Source organism: Chrysoperla carnea, chromosome 2, assembly GCF_905475395.1.
Source record: "Chrysoperla carnea chromosome 2, inChrCarn1.1, whole genome shotgun sequence".
In the NCBI taxonomy this organism is placed as follows: Eukaryota; Metazoa; Arthropoda; class Insecta; order Neuroptera; family Chrysopidae; genus Chrysoperla; species Chrysoperla carnea.
The window spans coordinates 18,134,910-18,158,809 of NC_058338.1; the positions used below are offsets into that span (position 1 = coordinate 18,134,910).

Consider the following 23,900-nt stretch of genomic DNA (forward strand, 5'->3'; position numbering starts at 1 on the left):
TTCCTATCAAGTAAACAACAAATTTTACGTTATCTATCAACTTTATTAGTTCACTACTGTCAATCGATTTAATTCAATAAAAATATTCTTACAATTATTAGATTCTATTAATAGTTTTATTACTTAGATTAATTGATGTATAATTCTTTATCTTGAAAATTTTGGTTTTGAATAATATGATTTAGAATGATTATTCGTCGTTAATGTTGTCGGCAACATCGTTTCGTACTCTCGAAAAGAAAATTTTCTACGAAATGTTTTTAAAAGTATTCCTCCTTTTATTTTACATTTGTATTTATATGTTATATTATGGTCATTTCTTTGAACATCATAAAGCTGAGCGAGTTAAAGCATGAGGCTTAGTTCGAATCCAGCAGGATTTTTTATTTTTTGATAACTATATTGTTTTGATTACGAGTTGGTTTGGTTGAGTTTATCCTTCATCGACTGTAGAGTTCTGAAGTTTTTAGCCCTTGCGTTCAAAAATGGGACACTATTACATAAAATGGAAATATTATCGTAAACCTTTATGAAAAAGTTATAATGAATTGAATTGAATTGAAAATTATTTATTAATATCGTCAGTTTACAATGTTAAATTACAATACGTCCTAGAATCTATAGTTCCTAGCCTAAGCTTTACCTATAATAGATCATCTTTCGAAATATAAGATTCAATTTTATTTCCAATACTGTTGTATATTGTATGAAGAAGTCCGATGAATATAATACAATTTTATGAATTAATTAATTTTGTTAATTTATTTAATAAATTATGCTCAAATTAAAATAATGTGTAATAATTATATTTTTTTTTATAAATGAATGATTAACATGTTTGTATTTAGAATATTTTAGCGCCAAAATAATAATAATCGATTGTAGTGTGATCTACATCGACTTTTTTCAAAGAAAGTTTCCAGTGTTTTGAATCTTTGAATTCAATGACAGATAGAAACACTAAAAAGCGGTAAAAATTTATAAATTAATAAAATTAAGTTAATTAAAATATATAAAAATGACTGAATCGGTTGCTGGATCAACAGCAACTGCAGCCGAAGAAGATGCAGATTATGGATCATTAAATTCTATTTCAAAGCTAGAAGTAAGTAAAGTTTAAAGTATGTTTACTATCTAGGGCTTAATTCCATACTTAATTTGAACATTTATTTCAAATAATTTCATTCAAATCATAAATTAGTTTACACATAAAAAACTTGTTTTCATTATTTTTTGCATAAATGTTATAATTAACACTAAATAATTAATTAAATTTCAAAAGCTCGCATATGTGACAATTTCCAATCTAAAAAGGTTTTGTCCAACTTTGGATAAAAATAATATAGGAGGACCTTTAAAAAACAAAGTTAAATGAATGATGTTAGAAGTATTAGAGACGCTGTAATTATATTATCTACTTAATTGTAGGGCAATGGAATTACTGCAGGGGATATTAAAAAATTGGAAGAAGCTGGCTATCATACCGTTGAATCAATTGCAATGGCACCAAAAAAGTTTTTAATTACAATCAAAGGAATATCAGAAGCAAAAGCTGATAAAATAATTGCAGAAGCTGGTAAATTAGTTCCATCATTTTTTGGTTTTACAACCGCTACAGAATTACATCAAAAACGTTCAGAATTAATTCAATTAACAACTGGATCAAAAGAGTTGGATCGATTATTAGGTGGCGGAATTGAAACTGGATCAATTACAGAAGTATTTGGTGAATTTCGTACTGGTAAAACTCAATTGTGCCATACATTAGCTGTTACATGTCAGGTGTGTACTAAATATTATGCTCGAATTCATTTGACCATTAGATGAGTTTTTTAAGGTATCTTCAGAATCACTCCGAAAGAACAACTTTTTGTATGGGAATTTAAGGGATACTTCAAAAACTACACATCTAATCGTTAAATTAGCCCAATTTTTTAGTTTTTTGCATGAAAATTACCCTTTATACCAAGTTTTATCAAATTTGGAAACCAAAATTTTTACGAAAATTACAAAAAATTGACAAAAGTGAGCCCATCTCATGACAAGAGCTGATCAGTGACAGTAGATGAGACATCATTTCTTCCTACTTCCCACTGTGACAGCTCCTGCAATAGTCGTGATACACTGCCAAGCTTAGGCGTTCAGCGTACCTGCTGCATTGCCAGTAGGGCATAATACAATTCTATCCAAAACTCGAAGTGAATTCATGGAGCTCGCTTGTCAGTCTTATACTGTGCCTTAGTGCTGCAACTATAGTAAAATTTTTGTATTTAGTTATCAATAGATCAAAATGGGGGAGAAGGAAAATGTATATATATAGACACAGAAGGAACATTTCGACCTGAACGTCTTTTAGCTGTTGCTGAACGTTACAAATTAAATGGTAATGCTGTGTTAGACAATGTGGCGTGTGCTCGAGCCTATAATACAGATCAACAAACTCAATTATTAATCAAAGCAGCTGCATTAATGGCTGAATCAAGATATGCCTTATTAATAGTTGATAGTGCTACAGCTCTGTATCGTGCTGATTACTCTGGTCGGGGTGAATTGAGTGCTCGACAAACACATTTATCTAGATTTTTAAGAATGCTGTTACGTTTAGCTGATGAGGTAAGTGTACAGCAGTTCATAGAATGTTTTTTAATTTATTGACAAAGTGGCTACTAGATTAACACGGAAAAATAACTGTTTCTCGTAAGACTATTAACATTTTTGTTCGAAACATTTTTTTGAAAACCCAGCCGATTTGGTATAAATCCAAAATGTAATCTTTGCACGAATTTTTGACGCCTATAGCTTCGTAGAAGTCAAAGTAGTCGTTTCTTGAGTTATGTTTTTTCAATTAATCAATATACTACTTACAAAAGACTGAATTACTCCAGGGAAAGTACGAAAGAAAACATTATCCATGCTATCGGGTAGCAAAAAATTTAGTTGTGTAAAAGAAAAAATTGTAAGAGAAATAGAAAGATTTTTGCATTTTTCCAGCTGGTGCACAACCTAAAAAAAGTTTTTAAAACGGCTTTTTACATTTATAAAAAGAAAAAACAAAGCAAAAAAGGAAAATTAAATGAGAAAGTTGTAGAGAATAAAAAAACCTTCCGAATGACATAGGCTCGGTACGATTTCGTTGGTTTCCGCTGTGAACGCTTCAATTTTTGATTATAATTCGCTTCGTTCGAAAGCAAATAATAATTTTAATTCAATTTTATAGTATGGCGTTGCTGTATTGATAACGAATCAAGTAGTTGCACAAGTAGATGGCGCTGCAAGTGTTTTTGCTGCTGATCCAAAAAAACCAATTGGTGGACATATTTTAGCACATGCCTCAACGACACGATTATATTTACGCAAAGGACGTGGTGAAACACGTATTTGTAAAATATATGATTCACCGTGTCTAGCCGAAACAGAAGCAATGTTTGCTATCTCTAATGAAGGAATCAATGATGCTAAAGAATAAATTAAATTATATTTTGATTATAGTTGCGTTTTTTACTCACATCAAAACGAATAATTAATCATTTCTTCTGGAAGGAAACGCATATCTGCATATTAATGAAAATGATGTGATACAATTATATTTTCATTTTGTTATTGTTATTTAAATATTACTAAACATAATAAATACATCCTTTTTTTTAATAAACATGTGTATTTTTTTAATTTTAACTACCCAGTTTGAGTTGTTTGTGCATCATTGCATGAAAATTGCAATGAAAAGTTCAATTTTTATCTATTGACACATTTACACCGTGTACTATCATTATTAACACAGGATGGAAAGGAGGAAAGCAAGGATAGGCAATTTTGATTTATCTTATTAAGAATTTCCCAACCAGAGCCATAGACAAGTGGCGAGATGATAAGAGAACCATATACAAATGAACTATAATATGAAATCAAAAATTGGTAATAATCTATCAAAATAATTTTTAAAATCGCGACGCCGGCGTGAGAGTAAGAGAATCATATTCCAATGAACTGTTTGAAAACTATGACTGTAACAGTATATTGAAATGTGATTCATCGCCACCTCCACGTCGCTCTCATTTAAAAAAAAATTTTTTGTACAAGTTTTCCTACAGAAAAGTGTCTGCAAATTTTTCAAAAACAATGCTTCAGCGTAAACTAAATCTCATGCTTATTGCTGACAGGATAATTTAATAAATAAAAACACATATTTTAAAAATATAAATTATTATTTTGAAAACTAATAAACGTTTACAAACTCATAAAACGAGTTTTCTAATTTAATAAAAAAATTTTACAGTTAAGTATTTTATCAAAAATATAAAAATATATGAATCAAGAACATACATAATAAGAACATGACACCTCCTATTCGAGCTATAAGCGCCCGTGGCTGAATTTAAGGTACCTGTCTGGGCGGGGTCTAGTCACCGATAGATGCGTACTTTGCACTGCGCGTCAGGCTGTCTAAGTGAATCAAGTCAGGCATATCTAAGTGACAATAACGGCAAATTAAGTATTTATCGTGTGCTCTAGGGGGTATTGATAACATGTTTTCAATTACTTTCAATTGATTCAAAAAGATAAAAAATTGAAAACAAAAAGAGCCTGATGCGCAATACAAAGTACACAACGACCAAGAGGAAGATAGGTGTTTTTTTCCTGATACCTTCTCCAAACTAGTTTTGCGTCCTTAATACATATGTTCTTGATATGAATATACACACTTTACACATTATAATATTAATAAAATTAAATCACAGACATATATATTGTATTGCATTTTTATTTTTTGATATAAGTACGACATTCCTCACACAGTTTATTTTGCAATTCTTCATTATTTCTCTTTCTTATGATTGCTAATTCTTTATAAAATTCTTTTTTTTTTGTTACCTCACGAAGTGCTTTGTCATAGTGCTGAAAAGATAAAAATTTTTAATAATCATCATAATGCATGAAAAAGTGGGGAAACAGCATCCGTTTTAATGAAATTTTTTTTGTAATGTGTTTATAAGATCCCAATGAACATTTAGTCAACTTAACCTAGTCATAGGGGGGCATAGGGTCCCAGTGGAGGGCATATGCAGCCTAAATTTTTTTGAAATGTTGATTTTGGTTTAAGTAGTAGGTATTTTTGGTCGCTGATTACGAATTAATTGTCGGATTATACTGATTCTGTAATGTCTTCCGAAAATCGTGTCATTTTTAACCAAGAATTTCACTTTTTTGGCACAAAAACGGCAAATTAAGTATTTATCTTTAAAACTATGAGAGATATTTTTGGTCGCTAATGCGAATCCGATGCCAGATTATACGGATTCTGTCACGTCTTCCGAAAATCGTGCCATTTTTGTCAGATACAAAAAATTAAAAATTTTCTTCTGAACATAGTTTCTAGAAACTACTAATACCTTGTAATTCAATTAATCTGCGAAACGGATGACAAAATTTGTATCAGAAAACAAAAAATACGTTGTTATAGAATAAAACAACCCAAGAAACTAAGCGTTTTTTATTACACATATGCTCCCCCTCCCACTGGGAGTTCTATTGATCCAAATGACTAGGATTATTTGACTGAATGTTCCTTGGGGTCCTATAAAAAAGTTTCATTAAAATCGTTGCAGTTTCCCAACTTTTCCACTATCGACATTTTTTTCCAGTTTATTCCCTGAATTAAAATATGTATTTACTTATTTATTTAGTAAAGATATTTTTTTACTTACATATTCAGTAACAATTCCGCTTCCATGAGCATAACCCACATTCTAAAAATGAAAACAGAACGTATTACTCCTTACAAATAAATTTGAATCTTTTTTAATACAGTAAAAGATTTGAACTATACTTACAGTAGTATCAACTTGAACACCACGATCAAGTTTAGAGACTGGTGTTGCGCATACTGTATTGCTGTTGGACGCTAAATGTTGTTGAGCCGCACTTAATTCATTTTCCATTCGAAGTTTTCTTGATTCATCAAATAATTCATTACGTTTTGATATACTTGAACGATTTTTACGTACCGTATTCGGTGATGGTGTGTTACTACGATGATCGGGTAATCTCAGTTCATTAATTTTATCTTCTAATTGATGAATTTTCGTTATATACATTTCATTCTCTGTTTTTAATGATGCTAATTCTAATTCTAATTGTTTATTTAAATTAATTGTTTGAATAGTAGTATCATTATTTTTGGAACAATTTTCACAACGATTTTGTTCAATTTTCTCAATTAATTCATTTTTTTTCATAATTAAAATTTTATTTTCTTGTTTAATTTCTTCATACAATAATTTTAATTCTTTTTCAGACGTTTCTTTGGTTTTAAGTTGTTGTCTCAATTGCGTTAATGATTTTGAATTCATTACACTAATTTTCATAAAACGATCTTTTTCTTTTATTATTTTTTGTATTTCAATCTTACATTTTTCACAATCATATTCGTGTTGATTATAATTTTCTTTATGTGGACCATTATGATTTTTTAATGGTAACAATTTGTTATTTAAATCACTTATAAGTTTATCTTTAGTGTTTAAATCTTTTGATTTTAAATCTAGTTGATTATTTAAATTTTCAAGTTGTTTCATTAATTCATCTTTATCTTTTTCCAATTTTTTAATCGTTTCGTTTTTCTGTTCTATTTCTTTTTCCAAAAATTCAGCCTCTGTATTTAATTGTATGTTATATATTTCAGCTTGTTCATCATTGCGTTGTACCATTTTTTCTAATCGGTTCGTTAATATTTTGTTTTCTCTTTCCAAATCCATTACTTTTTTCTGTAAGCCACGCATTTTTCTTTTCATTTTTTCTATAGTCTCTTCGAGAGCAGTTCCCTCGTTGGGAGTAGTAATCGTTGATCCTGTTCCCTTTGAAGGCGTATTATCTGTTAGTTCGGTGTTGTATTTGTTAAGATGTTGTATTTGTTCAAGGTTTCTTTTTTCCGAATTTTCTAAATTCAAAATTTTTGCTTCTAATCTTGATATAATATCTTTTTTCGATTCAAGTTCTTGTTTTAATGATTTTATACTGTTTTCGAAATCAATTGTATTTGTTTCTAAGTATGTTTGTAAAATGGGACCTTTTTTTTCCTGATTTATTTTTTCTAGATTTAATATTGTTGCTTCTAAATTAGATATAGCAATATTTTTCGATTGTAATACTTCGTTTAAAGATTTTATATTGTTTTTGAAATCATAATGTTGTTGTTCTAAATTTGCTACATTATCTTTTAAATTTCGAATAATTGAATCTTGCGAAGAGTGACTTTCTTTTAATTCACAATTTAATTTTTCAAGTTTCTGTATTGTTGATTCAAGATTAAATATTGTATTATTTTTTATATCTAATTCCAGTTTTAGAGATTCATAATCGTCAAAACCTTTAAGTTTCTGTTCTAAACTTTCTTTACTTTCTTTTAAATTTTGAATTATGATATCTTTTGATGTGAGATTTTCCTTTAGTTCATCGTTCAGTCTTTCTAAATTTGATAAAATCTTCTTGTTTGATTCTAATTGTTGTTTTAATGATTTTATATTGTTTTCAAAATCATTTCCATTCTTTTCTAAAGTTGTTTGTCTATCTTTTTGTTTCTGGTGTACTTTATCCAAATCTAATATTGTTGCTTCTAAATTTGATATAGCAATATTTTTCGATTGTAATACTTCGTTTAAAGATTTTATATTGTTTTTGAAATCACAATGTTGTTGTTCTAAATTTGCTACATTATCTTTTAAATTTCGAATAATTGAATCTTGTGAAGAGTGACTTTCTTTTAATTCACAATTTAATTTTTCAAGTTTCTGTATTGTTGATTCTAGATTAAATATTTTACTATTTTTTATATCTAATTCCAGTTTTAGAGATTCATAATCGTCAAAACCTTTAAGTTTCTGTTCTAAACTTTCTTTACTTTCTTTTAAATTTTGAATTATGATATTTTTCGATGAGAGATTTTCACTTAGTTCATCGTTCAGTCTTTCTAAATTTGATAAAATCTTCTTCTTTGATTCCAATTCTTGTTTTAATTTTTGATTAAATTCATGTTTTTTCATGAATTTTTCTTCTAACCGTTCATTTCTTTGTTTTAAATTTTGGATAATAGTTTCTTTATTCTCGAGATTTTCTTCTTTCAACTGTTTAAATTTTAATTCTGATTGTTCCCGTTCGATTTCTTTCTGCTTGTACTGATCTTCTAACGTTGTTAACTTTGCTTTAAGAAGTAAAATTTCACATCGAGCTTCTTTATATTGTTTCGCAGAAATTTTATTGTTGTTGGTTAATTTCTCTTTTTCTTTCGTTAGTTTATGAATTTTTTCTTTGTAAATATCTTTACAATCTTTGCATTTTTTTTCCAACTCACTTTCAAGTTTTAAATAATTTTCTTGAAGATTATTATACTTAATATTAATTTCTTCAAATTTGTTCTTAAGATATTGTATTTTTTCTTCATCGGTTTCATTTTGACAATTTACTAAATCAGAAATTTGATTAAAACTTTCGATGCCGCTTTGTTTCAAATTCGATTGAATGAAATCTTTTGTCATATTTTCAATTTTCTCTTGAGAGCTAATTATACGCGCACTTTGGTCTACATTAATTTGTTTCATTTCCTCGATTTGATTTTCTAATTCACATATTTTTAACGTTTTTGAATTTAATTCTTGTTCTACCGAATTTATTCTATCTTCAAGATCTTTTAGTAGAACTGCTTTTTCCATAAGAAGTTGATCTTTCAATTCTAACTCTTTCAATTTATTCATTGTGCTACTTATTTCTACTTGATAATTCTTTATACGTTCATTTTGTTCCAAACTAATTTGCTCTATTTCTTCTAGTTGTTTTTGTAGTTCTGATATTTTTAAATTCCTTAATTTAAGTTCTTCTTTTAAAGGATTTAAAATTTCCAATTCTATATCAGTTGAATTTTTGCTAGATTTCAAACTTTCAATTTTGTTCTTCATAGTTTGAATTTCCCGTTGACAAAGATTTACATCGTGAGCACTTATTTGTTGCTCTAATTCTAAAATTTTTAAATCCTTCATTTTTAGTTCTTTTTCTAGTTCTAATACTTCCAATTGCTTTATTGTGCTATGCATTTCTACTTGTTGATTGTTCATACGTTCATTTTGTTCCAAGTTAATTTGTTTCATTTCTTCAATTTGCTTTTCTAATTCCGATATTTTCAAATCTTTAAGTTTTATTTCTTCCTTGGTAGAATTTACAGAATCTTCAAGTTCTTTTATTGCAGCTGATTTTTCCGTATCTTCATTATTCTTTATTTCTAATTCTTCCAACTTTTTCATTGCGCTCTGAATTTCTTCTTGGTAATTTTTCATCTGGCCATTTTGTTCCAAATTAATTTGTTTCATTTCTTCAATTTGTTTTCCAAGTTCTAATATTTTTAAATCTTTCAATTTTAATTCTTCTTTGGTAGAATTTACGGAATCTTCAAGTTCTTTTATTGCAGCTGATTTTTCGGTAACTTCATTATTCTTTATTTCTAATTCTTCCAATTTTTTCATTGCTCTCTGCATTTCTTCTTGGTAATTGTTCATCTGATCATTTTGTTCCATATTAATTTGTTTCATTTCTTCAATTTGTTTTCCAAGTTCTAATATTTTTAAATCTTTCAATTTTAATTCTTCTTTGGTAGAAATTACGGAATCTTCAAGTTCTTTTATTGCAGCTGATTTTTCCGTAACTTCATTATTCTTTATTTCTAATTCTTCCAATTTTTTCATTGCTCTCTGAATTTCTTCTTGGTAATTGTTCATCTGGTCATTTTGTTCCATATTAATTTGTTTCATTTCTTCAATTTGTTTTCCAAGTTCTAATATTTTTAATTCTTTCAATTTTAATTCTTCTTTGGTAGAAATTACGGAATCTTCGAGCCCCTTAAAAACAGCTGATTTTTCCGAAAGTTCGTTATTTTTCAGTTCAAATTCTTCCAACTTTTTCATTGCGCTCTGAATTTCTTCTTTGTAATTGTCCATACGGTTACTTTGTTCCAAGTTAACTTGTTTCATTTCTTCAATTTGTTTTTCTAATTCTGACATTTTGAAATCTTTTAATTTCAATTCCTCTTTGGAAGACTTTAAAGATTCTTCAAGCTCTCTTATTATAGCTGATTTTTCCGTAACTTCATTATCTTTTATTTCTAATTTTTTCATTACATTTCGCATTTCTCCTTGATAATTGTCCATACGTTCATTTTGTTCCAAGTTAATTTGTTTCGTTTCTTCGATCTGCTTTTCTAATTCCGATATTTTCAAATCTTTAAGTTTTATTTCTTCCTTGGTAGAATTTACAGAATCGTGAAGTTCTTTTATTGCAGCTGATTTTTCCGTAACTTCATGATTCTTTATTTTTAATTCTTCCAATTTTTTGATTGCGCTCTGAATTTCTTCTTGGTAATTGTTCATCTGGTCATTTTGTTCCATATTAATTTGTTTCATTTCTTCAATTTGTTTTCCAAGTTCTAATATTTTTAATTCTTTCAATTTTAATTCGTCTTTGGTAGAAATTACAGAATCTTCGAGCCCCTTAATAACAGCTGATTTTTCCGAAAGTTCGTTATTTTTCAGTTCAAATTCTTCCAACTTTTTCATTGCGCTCTGAATTTCTTCTTTGTAATTGTCCATACGGTTACTTTGTTCCAAGTTAACTTGTTTCATTTCTTCAATTTGTTTTTCTAATTCTGACATTTTGAAATCTTTTAATTTCAATTCCTCTTTGGAAGACTTTAAAGATTCTTCAAGTTCTCTTATTATAGCTGATTTTTCCGTAACTTCATTATCTTTTATTTCTAATTTTTTCATTACATTTCGCATTTCTCCTTGATAATTGTCCATACGTTCATTTTGTTCCAAGTTAATTTGTTTCATTTCTTCAATTTGCTTTTCTAATTCCGATATTTTCAAATCTTTAAGTTTTATTTCTTCCTTGGTAGAATTTACAGAATCTTCAAGTTCTTTTATTGCAGCTGATTTTTCCGTATCTTCATTATTCTTTATTTCTAATTCTTCCAACTTTTTCATTGCGCTCTGAATTTCTTCTTGGTAATTTTTCATCTGGCCATTTTGTTCCAAATTAATTTGTTTCATTTCTTCAATTTGTTTTCCAAGTTCTAATATTTTTAAATCTTTCAATTTTAATTCTTCTTTGGTAGAAATTACGGAATCTTCAAGTTCTTTTATTGCAGCTGATTTTTCCGTAACTTCATTATTCTTTATTTCTAATTCTTCCAATTTTTTCATTGCGATCTGAATTTCTTCTTGGTAATTGTTTATCCGTTCATTTTGTTCCAAATTAATTTGTTTCATTTCTTCGATTTGGTTTTCTAATTCTGATATTTTAAAATCTTTCAATTTTAAGTCTTCTTTGGTAGAATTAAAATTATCTTCGAGATCTTTTATTATAACTATTTTTTCTACAAGGTCTTTATTTTTTAGCTCTGATTCTTCCATTTTTTTGTTCATGGCATAAATTTTTTCTTGATAATTTACAATATCCCGATTTTGTTCTAAATTGAACTGTTTGATTTCTCCAATTTCCTCTTCCAATTGTGATATTCTTAAATTTTTAAGTTTTAATTCTTCGTTTAAAGAATTTGTGGAAACATTCAATTCGTTTAATAAATTCTTTATTTTCTGTTGATAATCCGCAATATCTCGATTTTGTTCTAGATTGAATTGTTTTATTTCTTCAATTTCTTCTTTTAACTCGGATATTTTTAAGTTTTTCAAATTCAGTTCTTCTTTTAAAGAATGTAAATCTTCAAATTCTTTATTAGTTGAATTTTTGTTGGATTCCAATATTTCAATTCCATTTTTCATACATGGAATTTCCTCTTGACAAAGTATTACATCGTGAGTGCTATTAACGTCTTTGATACTTTTAATTAGTGTTTGTAATTCAGAAATTTTAAGATCCTTCATTTTTAGTTTTTCTAGTAGAGAATTTTCCTCTTCATCAATTTCTCTCAGCGGCTGAATTTCTTTTTCTTTGTTAAGTGAGTTATAACATTTCTGATCATTATCGGATAGAAATTTATCAATTTGTAATGTTAATTCACTAATTTTATTTTCGAATTCATATTTAATAATATCTTCATTTTGTAAATATTTTTCAGCACATTCAATTAAATTTTGATATTGCGCTACTAATTGACTTTCTTTCGAGTTCTCATCAATAGTACCATAAACAAAAAATGATGTTTTTAAAATTAATTTTTCGAATCGATTTGTTAATTTTTGTAACTCTTGATAAAAATTGGTATGTAATATTTGCATTTCATTATAATTATTCTGAACATCTTTATAATTGATTTCTAAACTTTGATGGTTTTCTTTTAAATTGTTTATCTCACTTTCTAGTGTTTTGTTAGACGTTTCAAGATTGCTTACTTTAATTTGGAATTCATTGGTGATATCTTCTATTTTTGCTAAATATGTTTCCTCTAGATTTCGCAATTTTATATCAAAATCATTCTTTGTTTCTTGTAATGTATCTATTTGTTGTTTTAAAGTTTTATTTTTACGTTGTAATTCTTCCCAAAATTCTTTCTCTTGTTCAATTTGCTTAGCAAATTCAATTGATTTCATATATTTCTGTTCTAAATCAAATTTTTCCGATTTTAACATATCGATAGTGACTTGTGATTTTTTATTATCATTTATTTGATCTTTAATTTTAGTTGAAAATTCATCACGTAATTTTTCGTATTCTGTTACCATTATATGATTATGTTCTTGTAAATATTCTATATGAGTACTCATCTCCCGAATGGTAGTTTGTAAACGTTTAGTATCGGTTATGATTTCATGTATTCTACTTAAATATTCTTCAGAATCTTCATCCTCTTCAATTGTACCTAATTGAAACATACATTTATATTAGTATTCATCTTTGAAAATAGAATGGAAATATCTGACATAAATTCTACATAATCGGCGTTTAGTTGTGACCCTTATTGATTGCATTCAGACAGCAACTTAATAAACTATGATATATTTCTTATATACATGGTATAATAATATACGTCGATAATGTTCCTTTTATTTTGGATTTTATAGCTGCCACTTTGCAATATATTCTAGGATATAGCACTTAAAAATTTATGAACTCTAACTATCTGTCGCGTAGCAAATAAGCTCCTGAGTTATAGTATTGTGTACCGTTTGTGTGGTCGTTATGGAAATTTTTTGGTGAGCGGTAGAATTTTTTTTAAGTTTTTACTTACTTTGTTCTACAGCAGTTTTCGGGACTTTTTCAACACTTGATTTCAAACAACCGTCATACTACTAATCTAGGATGTCTGTCACTATTTTTCTATAATAGTGCATGTTGCCACAACAAAATCGCACTTGAGTTAACTAATTAGGATCCATTTTTTTCGGTTTTCTTCAACCCCACCCCCTTCGAAACCGCTAAAAAGTTTTGCCTGCTACTATTTTTCCCGGCTTATAAAAAATGATTCCTTTGCCTTATCGTTACTTCCAGGCGGTTAGGATTCACTTTTTCCCCATAATTCTACACTCTCTCTATACGTCCTATGAGATTAAATGCTCAACATCGACTCATGAACTTATTTACTACGCGGCAGAAAGATAGAGTTAATAGATTTTTTTACGTGCCATATCCTAGAATAATATCAGTCAATGTATGTAAACAAGTTTAATTGTACACTTACCTAACTTATTACGTGGTAGTTTTATATTTTGTAAAGTTGTCTTATAATGATGATTCAGTCGTTGCATTGCAGTAATTAATTTTGCATTCGCATCAAATACTTGCAAAACTTCTGTAAATTCATTATGTAAACGTTTTAAATAATCTGTGTTTTTATCTATATCTTGTACATCATAATTAATTATAGTTTTATTTATATCATTTTTTATTACTAAAATTTCATCTTTCTTCTGCATTAATCTTGTTATTGCAGCGTCAATTGGCTCACTACCAAGCAATGGATTAGCTGACGCGTAACCACTTAATTTTATATTTAAAGTGTTTATTTCAACATCTTTTGTATTTATTGAATCTTGTAACTTTGAATTATCTACAAGAATTTCTTCATTACGTTTTTCTAATTCATTAATACGCTCTTTAAGTATGAAATTTTCATCTTCTACAAATTCTTTTAGCGTTTCATATTCCGTCTGATAGAAATTTAACTGTGTTTTTAATTTTTCTACTTCAGATTCATTTGTTTCAGACTTTTGAGCCACTTCAATCACACCTGTTGATGGAATCGATGTTAATGTTTCATTTACTTTGTTTTTTACACTCTCAATTAATTCTAATTCGAATGGTTCCATAGGTATAGTTTCGTTATCTAAAAATTTAAAAATAATAATTTTAATAAAACATTCATTAAAATTTATAAAGGTAAAACCACATTTTATGCTAATTTTTATAAATACGTATTTAGTAATGAACTTATTTCATAATTACGTATAATTAAGGACGTCAAGGTCAAATTATTAATATGATTCAGAAAAAATAAATCATAAACAGTGCTTCGAAAATTTTGTGAAATTCATGGTCTATTCTTTATACTTGAGATCAGTGTTTTCTTAAGTGAACGATACCCCTTCCTTTGTTGTCTAGGAGCTGTTAGGCTTTTTTTTTTAATTCTAAAAATCTTAAGTGTTTGCTAGTTAGTAATAAAACTTTTATTTCTTCTACACTTAGAAGGTAACCAATCCTTTTCCGAGATATTGGGCCTTGACGTGTTGGAAAGGATCAAAATAGAATTTTTTTGCTAGCTTTACGAAAAAATTGCGCTCGGTTCCATAAAAATCAGAGGCGTTTTTATTCAGAGGCGTACTTTTAAATTCCGAGCTTATAGTCATTTCTCGGTTTTAGTACCTCAATTATGATTGAACTAATATAAATAAATAGATATGCATACCGTTGTTTTGATTGTTTTCTTTTAGTAATAAACTATTATTAAAATTGAATACTTTATCAAATTCAAAATTTTCACCGGAAATAAAACTTGAGGAACTATTCAAAGAGATGTCGTTTAGTCTACTTCGTAACATACGCATATTCACATCTTCAGTAAATACTTCCTGCGGTGGTCGTGGCAATGAAAATAAACTTTTAGCTGGTGCACACCATGTTTGTCTGCGTATTGTTTTTTCAACACTTTCAGGTACAAGTGATCCGATTGCTGGTAATATTTGTTTCACGGGTGTTGTTTGTGGTCGTAACATAAACTTTTGTAATAAAGATATTCGCTCCCGTAGTCGACGATTCGCTAACGAAGTTTCTTCTTTCAAATTTAAATTGACTTTTTGTTCTCGCTCTAATTGATCCTGTAATATTGATATTTGTTTTGCATAACGTTTAAGTAGTGTATCATTCGATATAATTTCATTAACTTTTGGTTTATTTTTTATTGATTTTGCCCGTGATGCAAACGCTAACGTTGAAATTGATTCATCTAATGATGCTGGTGTTATTGCACAGATTATAGCAGTCTTTGCATTTCCACCCAATGAAGATTGTAAAATGCGGGTTAATTTACTGTCACGAAAACTTATAAATTTTGTTTGGTCAATATTTTCACTTAATTGGTTGATGACATGACTTAGCGTGAACAATGATTTGTTGATATGTGCGCCTTCACGTAAACGTACACCTTTAGCACCTGTTTGGCTAACTCGTTCAGATCCAGCTAAATCCACTAGATTTAAATGGGCTACTTGAACCGCACCATCTGGATCATTTGTATCTGAGTTTCGAGATTCAATTATCTAAAAATATAAAAAATATATCCAACATTATTTTGAAGGATTCACTCCACGATTTTCTTTATTTTGAAAAGAAAAAAAAAATGAAAAGAGTTAATTATTGCGTAATTCTATTAAATGCAATAATGGCATATTTTTAAGTCACATTTTCTCCGAAAGCTAACAATTTTCGAAAAAATTGAATCTACTGAAAATGAAGAAAAAAAACTTACAATTCTGAAGATTGTGTGTGATCTACTACTCCTTTCATTCATATTTGTTTCACCAATAACCCGATTTTTTTCACCACGTCGCATTATATCCATTAAACTAGCTGGTGTATCTGATATTTCTTCTTTAACATTTAATTTAACTACACCGTCCTCTTCCCGAACCTTAATTGTTTCTTTGTTGCTCTCCTTTTTACTTTCGTCATAGTCGAGTAGATCGTGAATCTTTTCATTATAAATTTCTATAAAAGATGCTCTAAAACAAAACCATTGTTACTATTATTTATGTATAATATATAAGAGGGGTACCGCAAGTGGATCTCTAGCACCTAGGCCAACGGGTTCTCTAAGCCTTCTTGAGAACAACCAATCACCCGAAAACGAGGCGTTTTCGGGTGAGAGATGCCATTAAAATCAGATGAAGCTATAGGATTCTGTTGAGACGAAACACCAGCCCAAAGCTTTCCGTCAGGATCTCTCTCAGGATTGATGGATCCATAGTTTTGGACCCAAGCATTCTGAAGCTGACGTCCTGCAGATTTATGCAGGTGCAAAAGAACAGATATTTTCAGAGATAATTTTGTTAAATCATATTTTAAAATAATGAAAAAAGGAAATAATAGATTTGTGGAACCGCTTGATAAAACTTTAAAAAACCTACCTTAATAAAAATTCTCGATTAGAATGAGTTGCTATAAGTTTGAAGATATCGTTTATGACTAGTTGAACAATACCACATTCTTTTTTTGAGCCCGTCATTGTGTAAGTTTTACCAGATGATGTCTGACCATATGCAAAAATAGTTCCGTTAAATCCACTGACAGCAGCAGCGGTAATTGGTGCAACCACTGCATTGTATACATCAATATTTGTTGCCTTTGTATCGAAAACATGGTCTGTAAAATAATTTTGATTTACTTTTCTACTGTTATCTTTTTTACTATCCTTAAAAAGGAACAAGTTTTTATAGATTCTAAAAAAATGAGGAGTCTTGGTCCCGGAATTAAGAACATATGTGATAGCTAGCGAAAAACTGACATCACAGCTGAAAAGAATGACTAAAAAATAGTGGGTTTCAAAAAAAATTCCAATAAGATCGGATCAAATTTGGTTGTGTTACCAAAAAAGTCGTTTTTTTTTACTTTATGACGTCATCAGAATCCAAAAAATTTAATTTTGCTCTATCACATCCAAATTTAATCCAATTTTGTTAAACCAAGTATGTAATTCTACTAAATTTGGGTCATAATTTTCAAATTTGTGATCAAAATAAACCTAGCTCTAATAGGTTTCAAGAAAGTGGAGTCTTGGTCCCGGATTTAAACACTTTAGTGATAGCTAGCGAAAAACTGGCATCACAGCTGAAAAGAATTACCCAAAAATAGTGGGTTTCAAAAAAAAATCCAATAAGATCGGATCTAATTTGGTTGTGTTATCAAAAAAGTAGAATTTTTTAACTTTATGACGTCATCAGAATCCAAAAAATTTAATTTTGCTCCATCATCCAAATTATGATATTTATAAAATTGTAAATTAATGAGCGCCTTTTACATGATTCTTTACCTCTTTACCGTGTGGCTGGTGGCGAGTGCCTCCTTTACCGCGCCCTAGTTACGGACCTGATTCTACGGATATAAGACCCATTTGGCCTATGTTTCCGATTTACGAATTTAGCTTCACTTTTTACGTCCTGTGGATTCTATAAAAATTTCAGCTTGATATCTCTTTTCGTTTTTGAGTTATCGTGTCCACAGACGTGACGGACAAAATTCTCTATTATCTGTATATAAATAATTTGCTTACACATTTTAAAAAAATGCATTATTTGCAGTATTCATAATTTTTGGTTTGGTTTCAAGTTTATGTAATAATTAATAGCGTAAACATCCTAATGTTTTAACAAAAATATTTTGAATAAAATGTTTAAAACTTTGTTTTCATAAAAATCAACAAAACAAGGTTATATATAAGCTAAGATCACTTTTTTAAATTTTGCGCGATTAAAATAATTTTCCCTAACAACAAATTTCAATATTGATAAAAGCAAATGATATCTTTTTTTATCAATTTATTTATATTGAACACGTGCTATGTTCATTTTGATATTTTTGTAGACATCAAATTACAATAAATATACAAACCAAAATAATAAACTTCATTTGCTGAAGAGCTTAGTTTTGGTTTTAATGAATTTTCTTGTATGATCCATTGCTCAGGTAAATTTTCGTCCCTTTCTCGTGCTATTAAAGGTCGAACCTTAATAGCAACTTTTATATTGTCACTCATTTTAATCACTTTTGAATTAAATTAAAAATATATATATATAAAATTAAAAAAGTTAAAAAAATGTTTTTGTAACTTTGTTCATATTTCTGTCACATAAATACGTTAATATTTTATTGCGCAGTAACACGTGAATGGTACTTTGCACATCAACGCTTTTAAAAAGTCATTTTAACCCGACCGTTTGTACACGAGTGATTTAAATTTTTATTTAAACAGAGTGTAAGTCAAAGAGGTGATATGTTATTACTTTAGCGCTATCCTTTTTTTTACCCACACTTATTAGTGTACTACAGACACATAAAAAACAAAGTGGAAAATTTTAATGTATGTATTGTAGACTGTACTATGTACAATAGAGACGGAATTTCTTCGAAGAAATTTGTTTCTAAAGTTAAATTTCGAACTCAGAATTTAAAACTTTCATAAATAAGTTTAAAAAACCAAGAAGATTCATGTAAATGTTTTTCCCGAAAATTGACCTTTGACTCTAATTTGGACCATCGCGGAAAAACAATATTTATGAAATAATATTTCAAACTAAAGTTATTAATTTTTATATAAAGAACATTTTGGGAAAATACATTTTTTTTTTCATTTAAATTTTAAATCTTTTACGGTGCAAAATATGGTATTGAGTTACTACTCGTTTACGATTTCAAAGTCACTTGTTAGCCCCTTAATACCCAAAAAAATGTAATCTTGATATATCCTGCAGTTTTTGAGTTATCATATGACAAACGAACAAACAAAAATGGGCTTATTAGGTGATTATATGAACACCTATACCAAAATTTTGTTTGTAGCATTAATATTCCCAAGCGTTAAAATTTGGGGCTAAACTTAAGATACTCTGATATATTCATAGAGATAATAATACCATAGAGATAGACATGCTAGTAATAATTTCTAATTTTACTTGATTATGTTGGTACTATCTTTATCATTCTTATGATTCTTGGTTGCGAATGCGTTCTTTTATAAATACCAGCGTGCTGCTGAGTAGGTAACGTCGTCGTTGGTAATGTTAATTATGCATACTTTGAAATTCCAAACTGTGCTAGACAGTATACTGATATTAATATTAGAACGCCAACATAATTAAATGTAAAAACTTTGGTTGGCACTCTTATTAATTTTGGCGCGATTATTTTTTATGCTAGAACAGAAGGTTGATTAAGTTTCATTACTATTCTCAATTTTCTGAAATTTCCTTTAAATTTTATTTCAAATGGAAGGTTTTGATCAAGGTGGAGTATTTTTTAGTGATAATTTAGGGGAGTTTAATACTGGAACCGAAGGTCAAGTGAATTTACAAGAAGTTAAGAGAAAGTTCAAAGATTTTATTCGTCAGTTTAATGAAGATAATTTCAACTACAAATACAGGTATGTCCTTAGATTACGATTAAATATGTTCTTTGAAATTTAATGGTGTCAATAATGAATAAACGTATTTTAACCAAACATTTTTTATCCTTAGAGATGCATTAAAACGAAATTACAATTTGCGTCAATATTATCTTGAAGTTAATCTAGAAGATTTGGCTAGTTATGATGAAAGTTTGGCTGATAAAGTATACAAACAACCTAGTGAACATGTTCCCATATTTGAAGAAGCTGCCCGTGATGTTGCTGACGAAATTACTTCACCACGACCAGAGGGCGAAGAACAAGTAAATATAGATTTTAGTTTAATAGAGATTTAATTTTCCTTTTCGAAAAATTTTAGAGGTGGGTTAAGACAAAGGTGTTCGAAGATGTAATGACTAGGTCTATGTATTTAAGGACACTTTTATTGTTTAGGGACTGGAAGTATGTCATATTATTTCTATAAAGTTTGGTCTTTTGTGTTCAAGTAGAAGACATTCTACTGAGTAAAAATGGGTGCCTTTTATTTTGCTGTTATAATCCCATTCTGTTTTCCATTAATCTGAGATCGACACCTGCACAATCAGTAATATTAATTAAAATTTTCTTAAAGGATTTTTGTAGAATTTGAGCCATTTAGGAGTGCGATATGTAGAAATTATTCTATCTTAATTGTAAGCAGTCGAATGAACTGACACAATTACATGAAATAGTACCTATCTATTTGTTAAAATATGAAATTTTTTTAATTGATCTTTAAAATATTAGGAAAACATTGATGAGCTTTCGAAATTAAAAGTTTTTTGATGAATTTTCGTTTTCCGAAACATTTCAGCAAAAATGAATTTCCAAAACATCCAAGTACAATAAACTTACCTTTTTCTTAGCTAAACATTCCTACAAAATTATTTTTAACACTTCTGCATAATTATTTTTTTAGATTGAAGATATACAAATTATGCTTACATCTGATGCAAATCCAGCAGGACTACGTGATATGAAAGTAGGTTATCTATTTAATATACAAAATTTGTAAATTATTTTAAAATTAATTTTTTTATTACACCTTTTTTAGTCAGAAGTTGTATCACGATTAGTTAAGATACCTGGAATTATTGTAAGTGCATCGGGAGTTCGAGCTAAGGCTACCAAAATTGCAATTCAGTGTCGATCTTGTAGTAATGTCATTCCTAATTTACCAATCAAGCCGGGCTTAGAAGGATACGCAATGCCACGAAAATGTAATACGTAAGTGTTTTTTACTCCAAATGTTACGATTTTTATTTTTATTTTATAACAAATTTTAGGGAACAAGCTGGTAGACCAAAATGTCCATTGGATCCATATTTTATTTTACCAGATAAATGCCATTGTGTTGATTTTCAAACGTTAAAATTGCAAGAGTTACCAGATTCAATTCCTCAGGGTGAAATACCGAGACATATTCCACTTTATGCGGACAGATATTTGTGCGAACAAGTGGTTCCTGGAAATAGAGTGTTAATTCTTGGTATTTATTCTATTAAGAAATTAGGGCGAGCTTCAAAGGTAATAATTTTTATCATAACTTATTTCTCCTTTGCAATTTAAAATAACATTTCCACGTCGCAGTTGTAGAATCGATCGTATAGTTATCTCTAACTACTTTTATCTGTAAACACGTTGGCAAAAGTGTTCTATTCGAAAATTCAGATTGGAACATGGTTTCCAGTTTAGATTAATTTGAAAAAAATATTAATTTTTAAAGATTTAAACCCATTTATTACGATTAAAAATTTTCAATGTATATCGGGATTGATTAGAAATTGATTCTTTATAATTAATTTAATTATTTATAATATTTGTTACTTTACGAATTATAGCAAGAAGGAAAAGAAAAAAATATTACTGGAGTGCGTTCATCATATGTACGAGTTTTAGGATTAAAACTTCTTGGAGAAAATTTAGCTGCCGGTCGTACTGGTGGTATAATATCTGCCACAGAAGAAGAACAATTCCGTAGACTTGCAGCATCACCAAATTTATATGATCGTATCGCCCAAAGTATTGCACCAAGTATATACGGGGCTCTTGATATTAAAAAATCAATTGCTTGTTTATTATTTGGAGGTAATTATGTTATTAATTTTACTAAAAAAAAATTTTTATTTAAATAGTCCAAGTCGAAATACATACTTTTTTCAACAAGGAAATACATTTTTACAATAATAGAGAAGTGATAGTCCCGTGCGCAAGAATCATTCTAGGAGGTTTAAACTTTTGATCATCATGTAAAGTCGCAAAGTCAATAAAAGCAAGAAACTCTTTTCGAGTTTCTGAATATTTTATTATATCAAAAAAGGTACGTGCCTGATGTATTTTCTAGAGACATCTTAATCGCAATATCAAAAGACTTGAAGGTTCCTAAAAATCGATAATAGGGAGCTTAATTTGCATTAGAAATATTTTTACAAAAACAAAAATATGTAATTAATTTTTTTAATGAATTTAGGATCCAGAAAAAGAATGCCTGATGGATTAGCTCGACGTGGTGATATAAATGTCTTATTACTTGGTGATCCAGGTACAGCTAAATCTCAGCTGTTAAAATTCGTTGAACGTGTATCGCCCATTGGTGTTTATACTAGTGGTAAAGGTAGTTCTGCTGCTGGTCTAACTGCATCTGTTATGCGTGATCCTGCTACGGTAATTATTCACAAACAACAAATCACTTGAATTACTTTGAAGTTCGTATGTTTGAAAAATGATTGTACAAATGTAGTGAGCCATGTATGAACAAATGGTCAACAATCATGGGTGGTAAGCCACGCTGAAAAAAGCATTTGGAATTATAAACATGTGTCTGGAAAACGCCTTTCTTTGGAGCTATAAATATCAGAAACTTTGCACATCATTTCAGTTTCGGATAAAAGTTTTCTTTTGTTTGTTTATATTATATTACCTCTCTTCAAATATGCGAACTATTAAGGAAAAAACGTAAATTTCTTATGGAATTTTAAGTTTAAAAATTTAAATTTCTTACAGCGAAATTTCGTCATGGAAGGTGGAGCAATGGTATTGGCAGATGGTGGCGTTGTTTGTATTGATGAATTTGATAAAATGCGTGAGGATGATCGTGTTGCTATTCATGAAGCCATGGAACAACAAACTATATCAATTGCCAAAGCTGGAATTACTACAACATTAAATTCACGTTGTTCTGTGCTAGCAGCAGCTAACAGTGTTTTTGGTCGATGGGACGATACAAAAGGAGAAGAAAATATCGATTTTATGCCAACAATTTTATCACGTTTTGATATGATTTTTATTGTTAAAGATGAACATAATGAAGCACGTGATGTGGTACGTATAATTTTTTTTTATTTTTAGAAATTATAGTAGTCTAGTTTTTAATTTAATTTGAATTTTTTTAAAGACTTTAGCCAAACACATTATGAACGTACATATGAGTGCCGGACAAACAACCGAGGAACCTAAAGAAGGTGAAATTCCATTGGAAATGCTTAAAAAATACATCAATTACTGTCGAACGTACGTAAAGAAGAAATAAATGTATATATAAACAAATTTTAAAAAACAACTTATTTTAGGCATTGTGGACCACGTTTAAGTGCAGAGGCTGGTGAAAAATTAAAAAGTCGTTATGTATTAATGCGTTCAGGTACTTTACAACATGAAAAAGAGACAGAGAAGCGCATAGCTATTCCCATTACTGTACGTCAATTAGAAGCTGTAATTCGTATTTCCGAAAGTCTTGCAAAAATGAGATTGCAACCATTTGCTACTGAAACTCATGTGAATGAAGCATTACGTTTGTTTCAAGTTTCAACATTAGATGCGGCAATGACAGGCTCACTTGCTGGTAAGTTTTCAATATTATTGCATCATAATAAATATTGTAAATGATTGATGTTATCTTTTAGGCGCTGAAGGTTTTACTACGGAAGAAGATCAAGAGATATTATCTCGAATTGAAAAACAATTAAAACGAAGATTTGCTATTGGCACACAAGTATCAGAACAAAATATTATTCAAGATTTTCTACGACAACAATATCCTGAGCGTTCCATTATTAAAGTGATTCAAACAATGATTCGAAGAGGCCAATTACAACATCGCCTTCAAAGAAAAATGCTTTACAGAATCAGTTAAATTTTGCAAGTTTTTTTTAATTTTATACTATTTTTGTAATATTCTTTTTAAGTTAAAATAAACCCATTTTCTCTATGTTTTACAAAACTTGTAATCAATTTTATTTCTCGATGTTGTATCAATTCGATCCTTCTAATA

The 23,900-nt window shown here is 29.0% G+C and overlaps 3 protein-coding genes across 3 annotated transcripts; 2 read left to right on the forward strand and 1 right to left on the reverse strand.

Moving 5' to 3' along the window:
• Nucleotides 1-937: 937 nt before the first annotated feature.
• Nucleotides 938-3,581, forward strand: LOC123292240 (DNA repair protein RAD51 homolog 1). The gene is made up of 4 exons (XM_044872816.1): nt 938-1,105; nt 1,429-1,782; nt 2,275-2,613; nt 3,218-3,581. Exons 1-4 carry the CDS (start codon nt 1,019-1,021, stop codon nt 3,464-3,466), a joined length of 1,029 nt encoding a protein of 342 aa, XP_044728751.1. The 5' UTR covers nt 938-1,018; the 3' UTR covers nt 3,467-3,581.
• Nucleotides 3,582-4,303: 722 nt separating this feature from the next.
• On the reverse strand, nt 4,304-16,824 carry LOC123292519 (centromere-associated protein E-like). Its single transcript, XM_044873232.1, has 13 exons — nt 16,620-16,824; nt 15,962-16,214; nt 14,903-15,752; nt 14,069-14,323; nt 13,679-13,834; nt 12,720-12,859; nt 12,393-12,566; nt 8,429-11,696; nt 6,458-8,002; nt 6,354-6,373; nt 5,832-6,212; nt 5,706-5,747; nt 4,304-4,896 (listed from the first exon to the last, which is right to left on the reverse strand). Exons 1-13 carry the CDS (start codon nt 16,715-16,717, stop codon nt 4,762-4,764), a joined length of 7,317 nt encoding a protein of 2,438 aa, XP_044729167.1. The 5' UTR covers nt 16,718-16,824; the 3' UTR covers nt 4,304-4,761.
• Nucleotides 16,825-19,385: 2,561 nt separating this feature from the next.
• LOC123291440 (DNA replication licensing factor Mcm5) lies at nt 19,386-23,849 on the forward strand. The gene is made up of 11 exons (XM_044871729.1): nt 19,386-19,627; nt 19,722-19,914; nt 20,550-20,612; nt 20,685-20,857; nt 20,917-21,157; nt 21,472-21,718; nt 22,101-22,294; nt 22,634-22,951; nt 23,025-23,140; nt 23,200-23,471; nt 23,533-23,849. Exons 1-11 carry the CDS (start codon nt 19,473-19,475, stop codon nt 23,760-23,762), a joined length of 2,202 nt encoding a protein of 733 aa, XP_044727664.1. The 5' UTR covers nt 19,386-19,472; the 3' UTR covers nt 23,763-23,849.
• Nucleotides 23,850-23,900: the final 51 nt, after the last annotated feature.